We start from the raw sequence: 22,305 nt of genomic DNA, 5'->3' as shown, positions 1-22,305 counted from the left end.
GATACCGGACGGGAATGAACACTACACTAGTGACCTAATGAAGCTAGGATGCATTGGCACCCATTTCTGCAGATTCGTTAAACCTCCTGTTACAATTGTTAACTAATGGATACTGCTGGACAAGCTATTGTTTTCTATTAACTGTAATTGAAACCGCATTGTCTTGTAATTAGCATTTCACTACTGTAACCCTAGAAGAACTGTCTGTATCTGAAGCTCAGGGAGGAGAGTCCTTGACTTAACTGTGCAAAGTGCCCATTTTGTACCAGTCCGTTCAATTTCTCCTCCCCACCATACTGGGAGAAATAAACCAGTACTCGTCAATTTCACTAGACCTGTTTGTGGCCTTGATTTGTAATTGGACAATTCTCCAGTACCTAGTTTCACAGTAGACCTTCCACACAGCATCTGTCATTTATTTTTGTTTTGTCTTTATAATGAAAACCTGTCCATCCACGAACTTCTGCATATAGATAGGATTCTGAGCTGTGCAAGTGGATAATGTGGAATCCAAAATACCACTGACCATCATCTGCTAACTTGTCAGAAAGTGGGTGCTGAATAAATCGCTCTAAAAATTTCAGGAGTGCAGAAAAAGCAATGGAGCGAACAAAGGATGCCTGAAAAAATGAGCTTTGGCAATCCAAATCTCCATGGGAGACCAGCAGAATGTGAAAGTAAAATGTCCTTTGGCAGGGGTAAAGTCAAATTAAAATGAATGGTGGGGTTACTATCAGCAACAAACCACTAACATATCACAGACCAAGTTTTGCTGGATGACAGAAGGAGATAAAGGGAGATAAGCAGACCTATCTCCACGCTGCACAGCCACTCAAAGTCATAGAGATGTACAGCACAGAAACAGGTCCTTTGGCCCAATTCGTCCTAAATTAATCTCCATCCACTTGCCTGCATTTGGCACATATCCCACTATACCCTTCCTCTTCATATAGCCATCCAGGTGCCTTTTAAATGTTGTAATTGTACTAGCCTCCACCACTTCCTCTGGCAGCTCATTTCACACACGCACCACCCTCTGTGTTAAAACGTTTCTCCTTTTTCCTCTCACCTTAAATCTATATCCTCCAGTTTTGCACTCCCCTACCCTGGGAAAAGGACACTGGCTATTCACCCTATTCATGCTCCCCATGATTTTATAAACCTCTACAAAGTCAACCCTCAGCCTCTGGCCCTCCACGGAAAATAGCCCCAGCTGATCCAGCCTCTCTGAATGGGTCAAACCCTTCCCCTTACTTCCACTCCTTCCCTTAAATTGTTACATACCCGCAGGCCTAGCCACTGGCTCTCTGCCATCTGCTCCAATGCCATCTGCAAACAAGTAGATATCACCCCTTGGAGATAGGGCAATTAACTGGCCACTTTAGGAACTTGGGGAGGGAAAGACTCCTGAAGCCAGCCCTGACCCTTTACCCACCTAAAATTCCAGACATTTTGAGATTAGGTGGCTTGAAGACTCTTCAAAAGGATTTTTTTTAAGGTTTCTCCTTTCTTTTCCCCCACACCCATCCCCAACCCCACCACATTCTTCCTGACCTCTCCGCCCCCACCCCACTCCGGCCTATCACCCTAACCTTGACCTCCTTCCACCTATCACATCTCCATCGCCCCTCCCCCAAGTCCCTCCTCCCTACCTTTTATCTTAGCCTGCCTGGCACACTCTCCTCATTCCTGATGAAGGGCTTATGCCCGAAACGTCGAATTTCCTATTCCTTGGATGCTGCCTAACCTGCTGTGCTTTAATCAGCAACACATTTTCAACCCCACCACATTCAAACCTACTGAGGAGTGGCAGAGTGTAAACCTCAACCCTTGTGGTCACTATCAGTGGCCTGACCAAAATCTGATAAGGTAGAACATTAGTGTTTTTTAAAAATCTTTTTAAAAGGAAGTGCAGGCTGACATTTATTGTCCATTCATAATTCCCCAGGGAGCAACTGGAGAGGAAATCACATTTGTCGTGGGTCTGGAGTCACATATAGGTTAGACCAGGCAAGGTTGGCAGATTTTTTTCCCCCTAAAAGGACATTAGTGAACCAATTGGAGGTTTTAAACAACATAATTGACACTGGCTACACAGTTACTAATTCGCTGGCATTCGTTTGGAGTAAGACGCTCTTTTTCATAGAGTCATACAGCACAGAAACAGATCCTTTAGTCCAATCAATCCATGCTGAACATAATCCCAAACTAAACTAATCCCAGCTGCCTGCTCCTGACCCATATCCCTGTAAACCTTTTCTCTTCATGTATTTATCCAAATATCTTTTAAATGTTGGAATTGAACTCACACCCACCACTCCCTCTGGAAGTTCACTCTACACGGTGTAAAAAATTGCCCCTCATGTCTTTTTAAAATCTTTCTCCTTTCATCTTAAAAATATGCCCCCCAGACTTGAAATTCCCCACCACCCTAGGGAAAAGACTACCATTTACCTTACCTATACCCCTCATGGTTTTATAAGCGCCTATAAAAGGTCACCTTCAGTAAAGAAAAGTACTTCAAAAGTCAAACTTTCCACACCCAGCAACATCCTGGTAGATCTCTTCTGAACCCTCTCTAGCTTAACAATATCCTTTCTATATCTTATTGAATTCAAATTTCACCATCTACCCTAGTGTGATATGAAACATAGCTCCCAGAACATTGGTCTGGGACTCTGCATCACTAATCCAATGATATTACCACTACACCATCAGCTTCATCATTTGATTCAGTTGATGTTTGACCTCAAAATTAATCCTCCAGAGCCAGTCATCCCTATAGGCATTAACGTCGAACAATCATGTGTGTTGGGGAAGAGGATTCTCAGTTCTATTATTCTGCATGCAGAAAAGATTCGCACTGATTACAGTCCAGTTTTAAGATTCTTGATTTCACTCACCAGCAGAAATGGATTCTGATCCCACCCTAACAGAACCCTTTCACGTCCAACCTCAAGAACTGCTGGTGTTGCAACAAGGGTTAAAACTTTCATCGGCTCAGATAAACCCCTCGTCTGAAGAGGCGTAAAATAAGTGACATGCTGAGCTCGGTGCATTCAGGCAGTGGGGTACAGCATAGCCAAGTCGGCAGGACTGACGGGAGCCCTTACAAAGAGAGATGTCACAGAGGTGTTGACCCAAGTGAACAAGATTTCAAAGTGACTCAGTTGGTTCTGCTGCTGCTGCCACTTTCAAAAGCAATTTCACACTGAAAAAGACAATGATAATTAATTCTCAGCACTGAAACTCTTAGTATTTAAACTTCTGGATTCCTCATTGCTAAAACTTCCTCATTCATTAACTGGGAGGGAATGCAAACAGATCATCCCCCTACACAGATATTCTATCATTGCTGTCATGTTGTGTTCAGTACCATCTCCAGTACATTTGAGAACACAAATCCCTTTGGAAATGCAGGTTCGGAATAGGTGACCAGACTTTAAAACTCAGGCTCCTGCAGAGCCGAAACTGGATGCAACATGTGACCAATAGTCAACATTGCTAAATGCGTATCAAAACATGGGCAGCTCCCTCTCATCATTTCCAGCATGCAACTATTCTCAAACCTTACATACAGTGCTTATACAAATATGTGTGTCAGCCACGGGTGTCATACACACCTTGGGTGTCAAAAGATCACATGTTCAAGCCACCCTAACCCCATTCTACACCAGAAGAAAATGAGTTCAGTTTCGTTAGAGTGTCAGAGGTGAAAGTGTGGCCTGTTAGAGGGATATAATATTATGAGGTGCGTGGATAGTGGAGTCTTTTGCTCAGAGTGAAAATGTCAAATACAACAGGGCATAGATTTAAAGCAAGAGAAGCAAAGAGATGTGGGAGGTAACCTTTTTTTAAACACAATAGGTATCTGGAACATGCTGCCGGGGACGGTTGTAGAAGCAGATACAATAGCAACATTTTAAAGGCACGCCTGGATAGGCAGGGTGGCTCAGTGCTTAGCACAGCTGCCTCAAGGCAGTGGGGACCTGGGAACGATTCCTACCTCAGGGATTACCTGTGTGGAGTTTGCATGTCTCGTCTAGTTATCTTCTGGATGCTCTGGTTTCCTCCCACAGTCTATAAATCAGTGGATTGGCTTTGGGAAATGCAGCACTACAGGGATGGGCTTGGTCTGGGTGGGATGCTCTTGGGAGGATCAGTGTGGACTCGTAGGGAGCCTATGATTCTGGACAGACAGAGTAACAGCCAGGGAATAGAGGGAAACAGACCAAATCTAGGCAGACAGGATTAGTTTAAAATGGCATCATGTTTGGCACAGATCATGATGGGCTGAAGGTCCTGTTCTATATTTTATGTTCTCCTAAAATACTTCCTACCAGTGAAGAGGCCAAATGCTCATCCCATTGACCCAGCCTGGATACATCCTGAAGTAAAAGGACAAAGTAATAACCCCCCTGCCTCAACTCTTTACCTTTCCATCTCTGTTTATCAATGCAATAGGGAGCAGAATTAACATTCCCCCTTTCTCTTGTATGGGTTCTACCCAAAGAGGAGGCTGAAATGAAGATCCTTTCCATATCATGTCTTCACATTTGGTTTTATTAAAGTAGGACAAAGTGCTTTTTTTTGCAACAAAGAAATTTCCAGGACAAAAGTATAATGCAAGTGTTAAAGTCAGCATCTTACTGCAGTCAAACTTCAACTCCTTGCTAAACAGGTGACAGGTTAATGCAAACAGTTTTAACCAAGGGTTGACAGTTGATTGCTTCGGTTCAGAGTAAGCATCAGAGAGGAGCTGAAAATATCAGTAATAAGCCAAGCGTACCATACTAGACAATAGTTCTGTACAGAGCTGAAAATGTGTTGCTGGAAAAGCGCAGCAGGTCAGGCAGCATCCGAAGAGCAGGAGAATCAACGTTTCGGGCATGAGCCCTTCTTCAGGAAATGTCGATTCTCCTGCTCTTTGGATGCTGCCTCACCTGCTGCACTTTTCCAGCAACACATTTTCAGCGCTGATCTCCAGCATCTGCAGTCCTCATTTTCTCCTAATAGTTCTGTACACACCGTTAGGCATTTACAAAACCTCAGACATCCCCCACTACTTTGCCTGTTTATGACGTATGTAACTACAGGCACTATTTGCTAACAGATTGGCTTCCTCATGCTGCTCTTTTGCTGTGTAAACTGTTTTAAGTTTCCAGCGAACTAGAGGCCACTGGGTTTAGCCACTGAAGAAAAAGCTAATCAGTGGAACAGAAGCTGTTTTGCTGACATAAAGCAACAGGCCAGAGAGATAATGTTGTCATATGCCTCCACCCAGAGAAAGGCAGAATCTCACACTTGCAGACCGCAAGTCAATCTACCCTTCAGTCCAAAAGAGAAAAAAAAATTAACCAAGTGAATTCTGCTGAGGCAAGTTCAAATCTGCTATAACTCCACTGAAATATACTTGCATCAACTGAAGCTGGTGGCAGCAAAAAAAAAATCAATATTGCAATTTCATATCAATGCTATGGTGATTTTGATGAGTCTCCAGTGAGCTATCCTTTCCAAAAGCCATCGACCAGCTTTCATTCATTCTTCTATTCATTAATTCCTCTTGGGAGCCAGTGAGTGAGAGGCCAGTGCCTGCATTGGCTATAGGGTCTCCATGGTGGATTCTATCCAGTCCTGACAATATTTAGGAAGTCCAATGCAGAGGAGATGGCTTGGTGGTATTACCATTATGCTCGTAATCTGGAGGTTTCTGGGTTTGAGTCCTGCAGATGATGGAATTAAGAAGCTAATGACGATCATGAAACAGTTGCCGATCGTCGGGGAAATATCCACTTGTTATTTAGGAAGGAAACTACCATCCTCATCTGGTTTGACCTTCACGTGACTCCTTCCTACAGCAATGTGGTTGACTCTGCTGGGTAATTTAGGATGGGTAATAAAAGATGGTCTGGGCAGCACTGCCCACATCCCGTGAATGAATGAGAAACAGAATCGCAACACAACTGTTAGTATAGAGGGCATGAGTGTTTCCTCAAATCACATTGACAGACAGAACCATTGCCCAAAAGAGAAAGACAAACAAAACGGCAATTGAAAGCAAAATACTGCACATGCTGGAAATCGGAAATGAAATCAGAGAATGCTGGAGAAACTCAGCAAGGCTGGCAGCATCTGTAGAAAAAGAAACTGAGTTAATGTTTTGAGTGCAGTATGATTCTTCTTTCAAACTGAAATTTTCTTTTTGATCTTCACAGAAGGGGATGGTGCTGAAAATGTGTTGCTGGAAAAGCGCAGCAGGTCAGGCAGCATCCAAGGAACAGGAAATTCGACGTTTCGGGCATAAGCCGTTCTTCAGGAATTCCTGAAGAATTCCTGAAGAAGGGCTATGCCTGAAACGTCGAATTTCCTGTTCCTTGGATGCTGCCTGACCTGCTGCGCTTTTCCAGCAACACATTTTCAGCTCTGATCTCCAGCATCTGCAGACCTCACTTTCTCCCAGAAGGGGATGGTGTCATGATTTGAACAGACTGCAAGGGTGCCCAGAACAAAAGACAAGAGGAACATGGTAGTATATGCTCAACCATTAATCACCAGATTGACCCAAGACAAAGAAGGATTTGTAGCAGCAACTTACCGAGAATGGTACCACATAACTGCAGCACAAATTCCACAAGGTACCAGAAGTAGTTACCTGGGAACATTCCATACACTGGCAAGAGACATTACTGCCGCCACATCACAGCAGTTCTCTCCCCTTGCCTGCCTCATCATTTCCATTCTCCATGTACCAGTCCACCCCTTGAAGAACAGGGAGCTTCCTCATGGTGTGCTAGGACATTATCGCACTTTCAGACACTACAAAGCTACAAGTGAAAGTCTCCTGCTTAAGAGGTGAAGTAGGAATCCAAATGCCTGAGGAATACAAGAGGGCAGGAGATGGCGCACTGGCAGTAAACCAGTTGGTTTTTAGCCAGTGTGAAGCAACTTAGCACTGAATGCAACACACAAAACAAATCAAATCAGCCAAGCAGCAGAACTGAAACGCAGACAAAGCCAGATGAATAATTATGCTGTCATTCTCAGACATGCAGAAGATATTCAAGTTTAAGGCAAGAGGCCTCGTCTAATGGACTACTGTACTCAGCATTTTGCTTTCGTTATTAATGTAACATGACTGAGGAGTTGCCCAATGTCTCCTTATCAGAGTGAGTTTTCACAATGACTGTTGTGGTATAATGGTTTGTGCAGAAACACTTTGTATCTTTGCTGTCATAGGTCACACAGAAGGAGGCCGATTCGCCTATCCTGCATGTGCCACCAAAGTCAATGTTTTCATTGCTGCTCCCCAGAACTTGCTGCTCCACATGGAGGCTCTCTCACCACAAATTCTCTCATCACCCATTTCTCCAAGCGCTCACCAAACTCTGGTCCCATTAACCATTGTGTCTCTCCCACACGCTAAGTCGCCCATTTGGCAATACTTGTACACCTTTCCGGTCGGCCAAGCCATTCCCTTTCAACTCTCCGAACTTCCACTTTGCTGTCTATCCATTTTGTACATACACATCTTAATTAGTTCATGGTCTTATACTATACTTAGTTCATGGTCTTATACTAGACTACTAGAATACAGAGAGAGGCCATTCTGCCCATCAAGTCTACACCAACCCCCCCCCCCCCCCCCCCCAGAAGAGCATCTCAATAACACGCACCCACTCCATAAACCTGCATGAGTTTCTTTTTTGCCATGGCTAATGCACTTAGCCTGTACATCCCTGGGCAATTTAGCATGGCCAATTCACCTAACCTGCACATCTTTGGACTGTACGAGGAAACCTGAGCACCCAGAGAAAACCCACACAGACAGAGGGAGAATGTAAAAACTTCACACAGTCAGCCACCCAAGGATAGAATTGAACCCAGGTCCCTGATGCTGTGAGGCAGCAGTGCTAATCACTGAGCCACTGTGCAACATTAGTGTAGATCCTTCCTTGTCCTGGTCTCTCTGGTGCTACATAGCTCTGGCTCAGCTGTTAGCAATCTTACTTGAGTCACAGGGGATAGGAGGTTCACCTGCAGAAATGTTATCAAATCTATGGTCAGGGTTGCCAACACAATATTGAGGAAGAACTGCTTGTCAAATGCAATTTTAAGACAATAGCTGAACCAATGCTCAATGGTTTGAATTGAATTAGCTTTATTGTCTCATGTACTCACATGAGTAACGTTTACAAGTTGCCACTTATGGCGCCATGTTAGGTATTAAGGTAGCCAGGTACAGATTCTTAAGTTCAAATTCTTAGGAAAAAAAAGTCAGAAAAATAAAGAAATAAGAAGTCCAGCAATAAATTAGTAAAAAAAAGAGAAGTAAGAGTTCAAAATATCAGTCCTTCAGACCCAAACCAGGCTGGGCCTCACCTTGAGGCTGGGAGTCAAATCCATGCTGAGGCTGGGAGTCCACACTGACTTTCACCTTAGACATTACCACCTGAGGACAGAAGGTCAAAAGAAAAAGAAAAAGAAAAAAAATGAAAAGAAAGAGAGGAGAAAACAAAAGAAATGGATGGAGCTAATGAATTCAGGTTCAGGAGTCCTACTCTGCCACCATCTTAGAATGATGGAAAAGGCACCATGTTGCCCTTCTGAAGAAAAGCAGGATTGTTGAGGACAATATTAATTCCTCAACATCAATAAAGCAGGTTGTCTGATCATTGCTGTACCTGAAACCTTGCTATATGTAGATGGGTTGGCACATCTTTTCTTATTCATTTGTGGGATGTGGGCGTCAGTGGTTGGGCCAGAATTTATTGCCTGTCCCTCGTTACCCTTGAGAAGGTGGGGGTGAGCTGCATTCTTGAACCACTGCAGTCCACCTGCTGTGGGTTGACCATAAGGGAGGGAATTCCAGGATTTTGACACAGCAACAGTGAAGGAATGGCAGTATATTTTCAAATCAGCTTCCGTCACGTTACTGATGATCGAGAGTAGACTGACTGGGTGGTAACTGGCTAGGTTGGATTTGTCCTACTTTCTATGGACAGGACATACTTGGGCAATTTTCCACATTGTTAAGTAGATACCAGTGTGGGAATTGTACTGGAACAGCTGGGCTCAGGGAGCAGCAAGTTCTGGAGCACAATTCTTCAGTACTATTGTTGGAATGTTGTCAGGGTCCATTGCCTTTGCAGCATCCAGTGCCTCCAACCATTTCTTGATATCAGGAGGAGTGAATCAGATTGGCTGAAAACTGGTATCTATAACGCTGGGGAACACCGGAGGAAGCCGAGATAGCTGACATTCCCTCCATTATAACAGTGACAAGATCAGAAAATATTTGTTGTAAAGTGCTTTGAAATGTCATTGCAGAAAAGCAATATATTACTTAAAATGAAGGTGTTTTGCAGAGTGCAGAGGTAGAGAGAGATGTGGGTGTCTTTGTACATGGACCTTCAGAACAGACCCTTTGGAAGAAGGGTCACTGGACCTGAAATGAGAACTCGATTTTCTCTCCACAGATGGTGCCAGACCAACTGAGCTTTCACAGCAGTTTCTGACTTTGTTCTGGTGATAATGGGTTTGATGTATCAGGCAAGGTTGAAGGATTGGGCCTCTAATCATTTGGAGTAAGATGCAATCATTTTGAAACATGAAATATTCTGAGGGGATCTGTTAGAGTAGGTGAGAAGATGATTTCTTTCATAAAACAGTCCAGAACTAAGAGTTATCATTAAAAAAATGAGGGGTCCTTCACTTCAGACTGAGATTAGGAAGGCATTTTTTTCCCCCTCTCTTGGAAAGTGGATATTCTTCGGGATTCTCTTCTCCAGTGATCAGAGAGGGCGAGATCATTGAAAATATTGAAATTATAGAATCCCTACAGTGCAGGAGCACACCATTTGGAACTCACCAACCTTCTATATAACATCCCACCCCCCTAACCCTGCATTTCCCATGGCCAATCCACCTTAACCTGCACACCTTTGGACTGTAGGAGGAAACGAGAGCACCCACGGGAAACCCACACAGATACAAGGGAGAATGTACAAACCCAACAGAGTCAACCAACAATTGAATTGAACCCACGTTCCTGGCAGAGCGAAGCAACAGTGCTAACCCCATAGCCACTGTGTCACCCTTAGCCCTAAGCTTCCCCAGAGTCTGCATGGATTTCCTCTGGGTGCTCCAGCTTTCTCCCACAGTGCAAAGATGTGCAAGTTAGGTGGATTGGCCGTGCTGAATTGCTCATAGCATCCAGGGATGCCACCCTTAAAACTGAGCCACCCTTTGAGCAGATGAGTGGAGGATGAGCAATACAAATGTTTGACTGGCAAGGGAGCTATGGCTGGCAAGAAGGTGAAGTAAAGGCAACAAATCAAATCAGCCATGACTGCACTGAAACAGCAGGACAGGATAGAGAGACTCAATGGTCTACTCCTGCTACTTTATGATGTTCTGATGTGTAAGACGCTACATAAATGAAAATCTAAAATAAGGAAAAAAAGTCATTTGTGGAAAGAAACAAACATTTTGGGGTAGTGACCCTCCATTGGAGCAGGTGAAAAGGTGACTGATCTGAGACACTAACTCCATATACATGCAACTTTTTCTTCCAATCATTTTCATGATGATATTATGTGCATAATTAAGGGAGAGAAAGGGAAAAAAATGCTATTAAGAGTTATAAAAAATCAGAGAACCATTTTAATAAAACAACTCACAGAGGTGTCAAATTTTAATTATGCACATTTTAAAAATTAGAATAATGCTTGCAACATGAAATAAAAGAGGGGCATATCATCCCATATAAGATTAAACTGTAACCAGTTATTCAAATCATATTGCATAACAAGTTCAGTGATTTACTGGATATTGTAAATAAATTGTCAACAGACTGATACAGCGATTATATAAATAGCTCTCTCAAAGTGATATTTTGTGATGTAAATTTAATTGTGCCATTGTAATTACATGGCTCAAGTCTCAATCTCATGCACAGGTCACATTCATTTTAATTCTATTCTTTTTTGATGAAAATTAGATTTCACAAATGTCACATGAATTGTATTCATGCTTTATGATTATTAACGTTCATCTTTTGCTGGACACATCACAGAACCAACCATCGCTGGGACAACTCTGAAACTCCCTTGCGGATTCACTCACTTTCCAGTTCCTTCCAAAATTCAAGCAGGAAGTGAGTAGCGTCCCCCAGATAGGAAACAACTGGAATTTTAAAAAGTTTCCATGGCATGTGAGATTTGCTGGCTGGGCCAGTATTGATTGCTCACACTTAATGTCCCTTGAGTTGTGGTGGTGAGCTGTCTTCTTGAACTGCCGCAGTCCGTGTGGTGTGGGGACACCCACAATTCAGTTGGGGGGGGGATGGGGGGGGAGATTTTTATGAAATAATGCTGAAGGAATAGGATGGTGTGAGATTTGAAGGTGATCTTGTTGGTATTGGTGTAACATTGGTCCTTGCCGTTCTTAGATGGTAGAGGTTGGGAGATTTGCAAGGTGCACTTGAAGGAGCCTGGGTGCATTGCTACAGCACATCTTAAAAGATGGCACACACTGCAGCCAATGGTGGAGGGAGCAAAGGTTGAAGGTGATGGATGGGATACCAATCAAGCAGACTGCTTTGACCTGGATAGTGTTGAGCTCCTGAGTGTTGTAGGAGCTGCACGAATGCAAGTAAGTGGGTGGTGTTCCATCACACTCCTGACTTATATCCTGTGGATTTGAAGGGAGTTACTTACTGCAAAATCCCAGCCCCAGCCCTGCCCTCAGATTCAGAGTATTTATATGGCAGCTTCCAGTCATTTTATGGTCAATGATAACCCCCAGGATGCTATCCTACAGAAGGCATTCATTGGAGTCCTGATGGTTAGTATAGGAGACAATTTATAAATGCACTAATCCCATAGGATGCTACTGGGGAATTTCTAGACTGCTCTATATTCTAATCCCAAGATGAAGATAAAAGTAACATGTAAATATATGAACGAAGTCAAGTTGGCTTGAGGCACTGTCAAACAAAATTCAATGTGAAGCTACATAAAGCAGTTTCAAATATGGTGAAGGAAATAGGTTTGAAGGAGGTACATAAAGGAGGGGTTTGAGATAGCAAAACAGAAAGCCAAAGCTTTAAGATTAGGCACCAAAAGGCGCAATGTGATGAAAAGTGGGAACTCTGAGAACGCCTGAGTTGGAGGAGCACAGAGATTGGGGAGAATTGTGAGGATGGAGGAGAGAAAGGGAGAGGGCAAGGGTTGTAGAGGGATTTAAGATTGAGGTCGATTTAAAACTAAGGCATTGAGGGACCACGAACCACAGCAGGCTCTCTGGAAATGAACGCAGGCTTCAATTCACGAAGATCAAATCCATCAGCTCCACATTGGAAATTATAATACCTGGTGTATGGAGCAACCAGGCCAGAGATACTGAAAATCAACTGCTGGAGGTCCCACAAATACCACCCCAAAAAGTTGTGAATGTTTTTATTATTTTGTGGAATTGGAGCGAACAAAGTCTCCACTGCCGCCCACAAATTGCTTGCCTCCACATCCTCTGGGTGGAGTCTGATAGGGTGCAAGGCCAGGGACACTTCAATCCTTAAGTCTCTCCATACTGGCCTGCCATTGGTCACCCCCAGTTTGGATCACTAAGGATTGTATATAACAATGAAACAAACTTTGATGCTCATAATATTACAACTGTTGGCACATTGCAAAATGCTCTGTGCAGGCATTTTCAACACTCTGAAGACATATGTAATACTTGGGATGATAGCTGGAGGAGGGTCTGGGCTGTAGGTTACACAAAAAGTAAATTCTCATTCGTATAGAGGACTCTTAGTGGGTGGCACAGTGGTTAGCACTGTTGCCTCACAGCGCCTGAGACCCGGGTTCAATTCCTGACTCAGGCGACTGACTGTGTGGAGTTTGCACGTTCTCCCCGTGTCTGCGTGGATTTCCTCCGGGTGCTCAGGTTTCCTCCCACAGTCCAACGATGTGCAGGTCAGGTGAATTGGCCATGCTAAATTGCCCGTAGTGTTAGGTAAGAGGTAAATGTAGGGGTATGGGTGGGTTGTGCTTCGGCGGGTCGGTGTGGACTTGTTGGGCCGAAGGGCCTGTTTCCACACTGTAAGTCATCTAATCTAATCTTTGCCAACTAGAATTGGATTTCAGAAAGGCCAGCTTGGAACCGTCATCTGGTGGGGTTACCACTCGACAATATGACATGTGTCTAGGCCCTAGTTAGAGAAATAGGTGAAACTGCCACCTATTCTCCCATTAAAACAACAATTCCAACACAATTTTATATAGTGCATGTGAGATAGCAAAATATCCCAAGGAACTTCAAAGGCACAGAGTCATTTTACAGCATGTAGTTCTGCTCTTTAACACAGTTGTGTCATCCCCTGATATATGCTGCACATCTAGTGAGGGACCAAATTATCCTTGACACCGTCCGTGAATGTTCAAAGCCAGAGCAACCCTCTGTAGTAGAAGCTGCAATCCACAGGCAGATCTGCAACCTTTGCTGAGGGCTAAGCACACAGCTTGACTCATTCTTATAAATCTGGATAAGGAGCTCCTTCAATACTGGGTTCCTTTCTGCTCAGTTCTAGAGTACTCTCACCAAGCCCTTAACAGGAAAACTGCCACTAGCTGGAAATTGCCACCACCCAAGTTGAATAGATCAACTTCCAGCCCACTCTCAGGGAAACTCAAATTCTCTTGACCTCTAAAGATTTATCACCGCGAGATGTGATCCTCCAGGGAATGGGTCTACTCTCCTGGAACAGAAGGAGGCCATTCAGTGCCTTGGCGCCATTCTACAAGATCATTTGTACCTCACCAAGATGCTGCAGAAGATACATAATTCTTATCAGCTTGCTATGGAGATTTTGAAACACGGTTAAGTTCAGCAACGAGTCAAAAGCAATCCTTACCAAGGCACACTGCCTGCCTTGCACTATGTTACATTTACTTCATCAAATGCAGGATTAACGCTATTTGCAGCCTAGCTACAAGGTTCACTCATCCAACAAGTGCATGGGAACAAATGGCAACTGTCACTGGCACAAAACTGGACTTCACATCTTCCACCTACACATCAGGTGAACATTAAACAAAAACTGACAACACTGCAAGTATAATTCTTGAAACTCATGCATACATTTTCACCATTTCTTGCTTCTTTCTGACGTTAAACATTTCCTTTTAAAACTGGGAGGTTATAGTACAAAGTACAGACTTCTTGAAATGAGAAGCCCTCAGATGCTCAATCATTTATTACGCTCTCTAGCTTTCAATCATAGAACCAAAACTAAAATGTTTTAAAAATAAAGTGGCACAGAAATTTTAAAAAGTGAAAATATTAGATAAAATTACATGCAATTTACAGGACAAAAATGGGTCATTATCTAACTTGTATTTACTCGTGACCATCTCATAGATGGACAGAAACAGAAGGGCTGTTTTCTACGTTTTACTACCAATAACAGAATTGTACAAAATTATCTTTCCACACGCATGAAAATGCAACTAATTACAGTATTGCTGCTGTTGATAAGTAACTGCACTTGGTAGAGCAGTGTGCACTTTACACAATGTTCAGTAGTCACTTTCCCAAGGGTCACATTGTAACGAGGCACGTCATGTATTTTCAAACAACCCACTTCAAGAATTGAGCATTTTCAACTCCAAAGGAACTGGAGTGTTCTGAAGATTTTTACATCCCAAACTCATGTTTTTAATTTGAACCACAGAGGAACTTTAAGGACTCGTTCTCGCGCTCTCAAAGAAAGTGGTGACTAAATGATGAACAAAGGAAATCACTCACCTCTTCCACAGTGAGAGGCATGCAGATCCTGTACTCTTTCATCAACATAATGATGCTTCAGCTTGGATGAAGTATTAACGTATTGAAGGCACTTGGAGAGGATCACGTCTGAAACCACTGATGGTTAACTGAGGTCATACATTAGTCCTCTCACCAGCTGAAGGTTCAAAAACAGTCCTGTCCACACCACGATCTGTTGGCCTGAAGTACTGCAGCAAAACACCACAATCACCAAATCTCGTGTGGCAAGATCCGCAAAGCCAGGATTCAAAGATCTACTTTATTAATCTGGGTGGGGGGAAAAGGGAAAATGCAAACTTAACTTAAAATAGGCAAGTGCTGAAATTAAAAAATATACAATTCCATTGTGTGTTAAAGATACTTAATGAAAAATTAATATAGCAATACTTAACTATAATGCTGTTACAGACATAAATATGCCTTGTTGGCAGAAAGGTGTGATTAAGACCACCTCTCAGACTGGTACAATAGTGTCATTCATTTCCACTGAACTCACTGTCATTCTGTCTCACTTCACAAGACTAGCTACAGTGAAAATTAGCTCAAATTGTCTCAAGTAAGCTAAATTCAAGAAAGCCAGTTGGTGAAGGATAGTACTGGAGCTCATCTTTACAGAGGGCAACATTAATTTACGGTGTGGAGCATTACAAACATACACCTCCAAACTCAACCAGCTTCCATGCCTGTCTCTCTCTCTGATCAAATAAAGACCTCAATTAGTTTCCTCAACCTGCATGTAATTAAACACAATTACTATATTACTAAATGGATTGCAGAATTGAAATACTTAGGCAAATGTGACATATTAGTCAACAATAGCTCAAAAGAAAAAAAAAATCAATATTGATTTAAAAGCACATCAACAGTGACACTCCATTGAAAACTCAGCCTGTTCCTTGAGCACTCACTAGTCATTCCAGCTCAATGCTGTGTTCCCTGTGCACTAGAACTAGTTCAAAATGTCAAGGATATTTATTAAGGAAAAGCAGTAACAATGTTTACTAAATAACCTTTTGCAACAAATGATGTGCACCAGCATTTTACTACTCTTGTCTGTAAACGTAGTTCACATTCATGGTCAGGCCCTCTGTAAAGGTTGAATAATTTGGGAATCACCTTGGTTTCGTGTAATTCTTGCACAATGCTGAGGATTTAAGTAGCTCCATACTTTCAGTATACCGGTGTTCACAGTTATAAAGTGTGCTGCAAGGAGGTTATTAGTTAAGCACTGGATTTTGTACATGTTTGGGCTACTTGGTGTGGATTGTCATAAAATGTGTTGAAACAGGCCATTTGGCCCAAATGATGGATGTATGCTGGTACTTATACTCCACACACCTTCAACAACGCAATCAGTGTAGCCTCCTATCCCTCATTTGCATTTTCCTGTCACCTTATTAATTTCAAAAATCCCCATGTTGTATACGACATAAAACTTGATGAAAATTTTTTTTAAAAATATACTTAAAAGCCAATTGAGCAAGCTAATAACAAGCTGCTGAACATATTCTGATTAAACCTAACTGTCCTTAAGTTTTTTCTTTATGACCAACTATACCCAAGTTTGTTTTCCCGATTAAAAATTCCTGTAGTTCTACGACTTGCAACAAAAAAAAATCCAATCAGTGAAGAATATAAAAGACAAGGCTGCCTATTTTCTCCAAATGAACTGCTTTCTTTTCTAAAGCGCTAATATTTACAGGAATCTGCAGCTTTGAGGTGCACTAACCACGCAATTCCTTTTTTTAAAAAAGGCAATCTACCACTTTTCACTGAGTAGGGAATTTCACCTCCTGCTCTAAGTGACCAACGCATATTCACCGTGCAGTGGATTCTGTCAACATTCAACACAAGTAGCTTCCTTCCTGAACAGCCAACTTGCCAAATACATTCCTAGCTGCAAACAAAATAATCTAACACTGTAGAGTTTTCGAAATGACTAAAACTCACCAAATTTATATAATCGATCATGTTTCACAACGTGCAGAGTTAACCCTTTGAAAAACAATTTCAATCTGATATCGCAGCAGCCCCATGCCAGAACACTGTGTAGAGTGAATACATATTTTTGTCCTGTACTTTAATTTAAATCCCCCCAGCCAGCGCACTGGGATGTTGTGCATTAAACTCAGATAAACAATACTTTGCATCCCAAATTAGGGGCAGCTAGGTTCTCTGTGCACACGTTACTCATATATATTTTAAAAACCCGTCAGTTATGAAAACCCACACGAGCTGCAATCACGCTTTGTATCCTGACTCAAAAACACTATACTTTTGACGACAAACACACGCACAAAGCAAGCAATCTAAATACCGCACATGTTTCAAAGGAAGCAAGACTCACCCTCTTTCCACTTAATTCACCAGAGAGAGTCTCCCATTCGGATGAATCCTCCGCATTGGGAGAAAGTTCAATGTTGTTCTGCCGCTGGGTTTTCCTTCGAGCTTGCCGCCAGCTTGTTGAAGGGGAGTTTCCCAACACTCAGTCCCGAGCCCAGCAGATTTTGGGAAGACAATAAATAAATGGATAAGTAAGGATGCCTTCAGTTGCTTCTTAAAGATGCATGTTCTGGTTTGCAGAAAACAGCACAAACTTTCCTGATTCTGCAGTCTGGCAAGGGGCGATCAGTTTGCATTCTTTTTTTCCCTGAATTCTGAGCCGTTTGTAGGTTTGAGCGAAACAGAGACTGACCACCTCCCCCCCCCAGTTCAGGTCTACGCGCTGCTACCGTGTCTTTAACTCTTCCCCTGCCTTTTCTCTACCTCTCTCTCTTCCCGACTAGTTCATCGACGGGTGTGTTTCTTCACACTCGGCGTTGGTCGTGAAACGTCAGAGAACAGCCTGCTCAAAATAAAAGGAAAGAGAGACGGGGTGCAAAAAGAAACTAAGAAAGAGTATTGCACTGGAAATGCTTCTTTCACATTGCAGGCGGCGCACCGCCTCCTGCAGGATAATCTCCGCAACTGCTGACACACACAGCAGGATGCTTGGGACAATCTACATCAGTCTGACCCCCTGTGAGTGATCAGTTATTGCCGTGTCCTCAACGTACTGAGGGTTCCAACTACTAGTTGCAAAATCGACCCAAAACGTGAACAATCTACTGCCTTCACTGGGAGCTTTGTACATCTGAAATATATCAGGGAGGTTAATGGACCACGCCTCACTCACTGCGTTGGCATTTTTACAATCAAGTTGTTTTTCAAGGACCACTGTTGGTTTTCAAAGCAACTTAAGACTTTTGACCAAGTTCTGAGCGGGTGTCATTATCTCGATATGTCAATGGGATGCTGGGGAGGCTGTTTTCATCGGGTGGGGCACGTGATGGTGTTCCTGTAACATTTCTACACCGATCTCAGAAAGGCACAATACCTTGTAAGACAGCTCGATGAAATCATGAGATGTGATGCTCTAGTGTAAAAGATTAGACTCTCTGTAGATTCAATTGGCAATAGGCCTGACACTCAGTAAGTCTTCCAGGCAGCTGCGCTTGTAATATTACATAACAAGTCACATTATTGTACAGAGTTGGGCATAAACTTCCAGATCTGAAAATGTGTTGCTGGAAAAGCGCAGCAGGTCAGGCAGCATCCAAGGAGCAGGAGAGTCAACATTTCGGGCATGAGCAGAAGGGCTCAAAAGTTGTCCCTTAGGTCCCTTTGAAATCTTTCCCCTCTCGCCTTAAACCTATGTCCTTTAGTTTTGGACTCCCCTACCCTGGGAAAATGACTTTGACTATTCACCCTATCCAGGTCCCTCATGATTTTATAATCACACCTCAGCTTCCGACACTCCAGGGAAGATAGCCTCAGCCTGTTCAGCCTCTCCCTATAGCTCAAAGCCTCCAACCGTGGCAACACCCTTGTACATCTTTTCTGAACTCTTTCAAGTTTAACAACATTCTTCCTAAAGCAGGGAGACCAGTACTGAATGCAGTATTCAAAAGCGGCCGAGCCAGTATACTGTACAGCTACATGATCTCCCATTTCCTGTAGTCAATGAAACGACCAATGAAGTTAAAAATCACACAACACCAAGTTATAATCCAACAGTAAAAAGTGAGGTCTGCAGATGCTGGAGATCAGAGCTGAAAATGTGTTGCTGGTTAAAGCACAGCAAGTTAGGCAGCATCCAAGGAACAGGAAATTTGACGTTTCAAGCCAGAGCCCTTCATCAGGAATGAGGAGAGTGTGCCAGGCAGGCTAAGATAAAAGGTAGGGAGGAGGGACTTGGGAGAGGGGCGATGGAGATGTGATAGGTGGAAGGAGGTCAAGGTGAGGGTGATAGGCCAGAGTGGGGTGGGAGCGGAGAGGTCAGGAAGAAGTTTGCAGGTTCGGAGAGCGGTGCTGAGTTGAGGGAACCGACTGAGACAAGGTGGGGGGAGGGGAAATGAGGAAACTGGAGAAATCTGAGTTCATTCCTTGTGGTTGGAGGGTTCCCAGGCGGAAGATGAGGCACTCTTCCTCCAATCGTCATGTTGTTATGTTCTGCCGATGGAGGAGTCCAAGGACCTGCATGTCCTCGGTGGAGTGGGAGGGAGAGTTAAAGTGTTGAGCCACGGGGTGGTTGGGTTGGTTGGTCCGGGCGTCCCAGAGGTGTTCCCTGAAGCGTTCTGCAAGTAGGCGGCCCGTCTCCCCAATATAGAGGAGGCCACATCGGGTTCAGCGGATGCAATAGATGACGTGTGTGGAGGTGCAGGTGAATTTGTGGCGGATATGGAAGGATCCCTTGGGGCCTTGGAGAGAAGTAAGGGAGGAGGTGTGGGCGCAAGTTTTACATTTCCTGCGGTTGCAGGGGAAGGTGCCGGGAGTGGAGTGGAACAGTTCATCGACTTTACCAACACCTTCCATCCCGACCTCAAATTCACCTGGACTGTCTCAGACTCCTCCCTCCCCTTCCTAGACCTTTCCATTTCTATCTCGGGCGACCGACTCAACACAGACATCTACTATAAACCGACTGACTACCACAGCTACCTGAACTACACCTCCTCCCACCCTGCCCCCTGTAAAAACGCCATCCCATATTCCCAATTCCTTCGTCTCTGCCGCATCTGCTCCCAGGAGGACCAGTTCCAATACTGTACAGCCCAGATGGCCGCCTTCTTCAAGGACCGCAGACTCCCCCCAAGACGTGATCGACGATGCCCTCCACCGCATCTCCTCCACTTCCCGCTCCTCCGCCCTTGAGCCCCGCTTCTCTAACCGCCACCAAGACAGAACCCCACTGGTTCTCACCTACCACCCCACCAACCTCCGTATACAGCGTATCATCCACCGTCATTTCCGCCACCTCCAAACGGACCCCACCACCAGGGATATATTTCCCTCCCCTCCCCTATCAGCGTTCTGCAAAGACCACTCCCTCCGTGACTCCCTCGTCAGGTCCATACCCCCCACCAACCCAACCTCCAACAACAGCAACACATTTTCAGCTATAATCCAACAGGTTTATTTGGAAGTACTAGCTTTCAAAGCGCTGCTGCTTCATCAGGTAGCTGTGGAGCAGGATCATAAGATACAGAACTTAAAGCAAAAGATCACAGTGTAATGCAACTGATACAATATATTGAACAAACCTAAATTGCTGTTAAGTCTTTCATCTTTCAGAATAGATTGCAGGTTTCAGTTCATTAATATGTAAATCCCAGAACTTCTTTCAAGTCATATTCTCGAAATAACTTAAGGCTTTATAAAAAAAAGTCAGCTCAGACAATGCAATAAAGGTGTGAGGTTAGAGTCCGTCTGAGTCAGACTGGTTCTATTTTCAAAGTAGGAATTTACAAAATGTTACATGGATTGACAGCCTGCATTGACTGCCTGCAGCTTGTGTGCTTTGAACAAAATAGACTGTGTCTGCAATTTCAATTCTGCAAATGCAAAATCACCTCATAGACTTGTGTGTGTGTGTGTGTGTGTGTGTGTATGTGACGGACAGAGAGAGTGAGAGAAAGTGTGTGTGTGTGTGTGTTTTTCCCTGTGTGCGTGTTTAGTACAGTGTGTGCATGAGTATGACGGAGTATAAACCTGTAAGAGGGTGAGTGCATGGGTGTGAGTGTGGAGGCGAGAAGTGAAGGCATAGGGAAGGTCTTGGCTCACTAGTTCAACACTGGCACCTCCATATCATGGCTGACCAATGAAGGCAAGTGTACCAAATAACTTCTTCATTATCCTGACTCCATCTTCAAGGAACTGTGAACCTACATATCTTTGTTCAGCAACAGTCCCCCGGATCCTAACTTTTCAGGAATCAAGTCTCAAAGGTTCAAAAATATACATAACTCTGTCTTAAAGAGACGAAGAGACTCTGTTCTTTGAGGAATCGAGTGTCAATGACTCACAATCCCATGTGAGAGGAAAAAAGTCTTTGCATCTCTCTCAAATGGGTGAATCCTTATTTTCAAAACAGTGACACCTGTTTATAAATTGTCCAACATGAGGAAGCAACCTTTCCATATTTATCCTGTCAACACCCCCCAGGATCTCATTTGTTTCATTCAAATCACCACTTACCTTTTTAAACCCAGGTATGAGATGAGCCAGTCAAGCCTTTCCTTGTGAGACAACACACCCATTCCAACTATTAGTCCAGTAAACCTTCTCTGAACTGCTCCCAATGTATTCAGTTTTTCGCCTACATACAGGGTCCACAACGAGACACAATACTCTATGGTCTAACCAATGCCTTATGTAACTAAATAATAGGGTGGTTATGGTAGGGGATTTTAACTTTCCAAACATCGATTAGGACTGTCATAGTGTTAAAGGTTTAGATGCAGAGTAAGTTCTTAAGTGTGTACAAGACAATTTTCTGATTCAGTATGTGGATGTACTAGAGAAGGTGCAAAACTTGACCTACTCATGGGAAATAAGGCAGGGCAGGTGACTGAGGTGTCAGTGGGGGAGCACTTTGGGGCCAGTGACCATAATTCTATTCATTTTAAAATAGTGATGGAAAAGGATAGACCAGATCTAAAAGTTGAAGTTCTAAATTGGAGAAAGGCCAATTTTGACGGTATTAGGCAAGAACTTTCAAAAGCAGATTGGAACTGGCTAAAAAGGTAGAATTGCATGCAATATTCCAACAGTGGCCTAATCAATGTCCTGTACAGCCGCAACATGACCTCCCAACTCCTGTACTCAATACTCTGACCAATAAAGGAAAGCATACCAAACACCTTCTTCATTATCCTATCCACCTGCGATTCCACTTTCAAGGAGCTATGAACCTGCACTCAAAGGTGTTTTTGTTCAGCAACACTCCCTGGGACCTTACCATTAAGTGTATAAGTCCTGCTAAGATTTACTTTCCCAAAATACAGCACCTCGCATTTATCTGAAATAAACTCCATCTGCCACTTCTCAGCCCATTGGCCCATCTTGTCCAGATCCTGTTGTAATCTTTGCTGTCCACTACACCTCCAATTTTGGTGTCATCTGCAAACTTACTAACTGTACCTGTTATGCTCGCAT

The 22,305-nt window shown here is 43.5% G+C and overlaps 1 protein-coding gene across 1 annotated transcript in view; it reads right to left on the bottom strand.

Annotated features, from left to right (window-relative positions):
* The window catches only part of LOC132825352 (cytoplasmic phosphatidylinositol transfer protein 1-like), a 208,708-nt gene extending 190,969 nt beyond the window's left edge, over nucleotides 1–17,739 (bottom strand). The window contains exons 1-2 of the mRNA XM_060840514.1: nucleotides 17,177–17,739; nucleotides 14,809–15,096 (exon numbers count right to left, since the gene is read on the bottom strand). Of these exons, the coding sequence (XP_060696497.1) occupies nucleotides 14,809–14,856 (48 nt within the window). The 5' untranslated portion in view covers nucleotides 14,857–15,096; nucleotides 17,177–17,739. The remainder of the gene's footprint in view (nucleotides 1–14,808; nucleotides 15,097–17,176) is intronic.
* Between the last annotated feature and the right edge of the window lie 4,566 nt (nucleotides 17,740–22,305).

The sequence above is a fragment of the Hemiscyllium ocellatum genome, chromosome 20, assembly GCF_020745735.1.
Source record: "Hemiscyllium ocellatum isolate sHemOce1 chromosome 20, sHemOce1.pat.X.cur, whole genome shotgun sequence".
NCBI lineage: Eukaryota > Metazoa > Chordata > Chondrichthyes > Orectolobiformes > Hemiscylliidae > Hemiscyllium > Hemiscyllium ocellatum.
The sequence above is the reverse complement of the archived record's forward strand: the minus strand, read 5'-3'. Positions and strand labels throughout refer to the sequence as shown.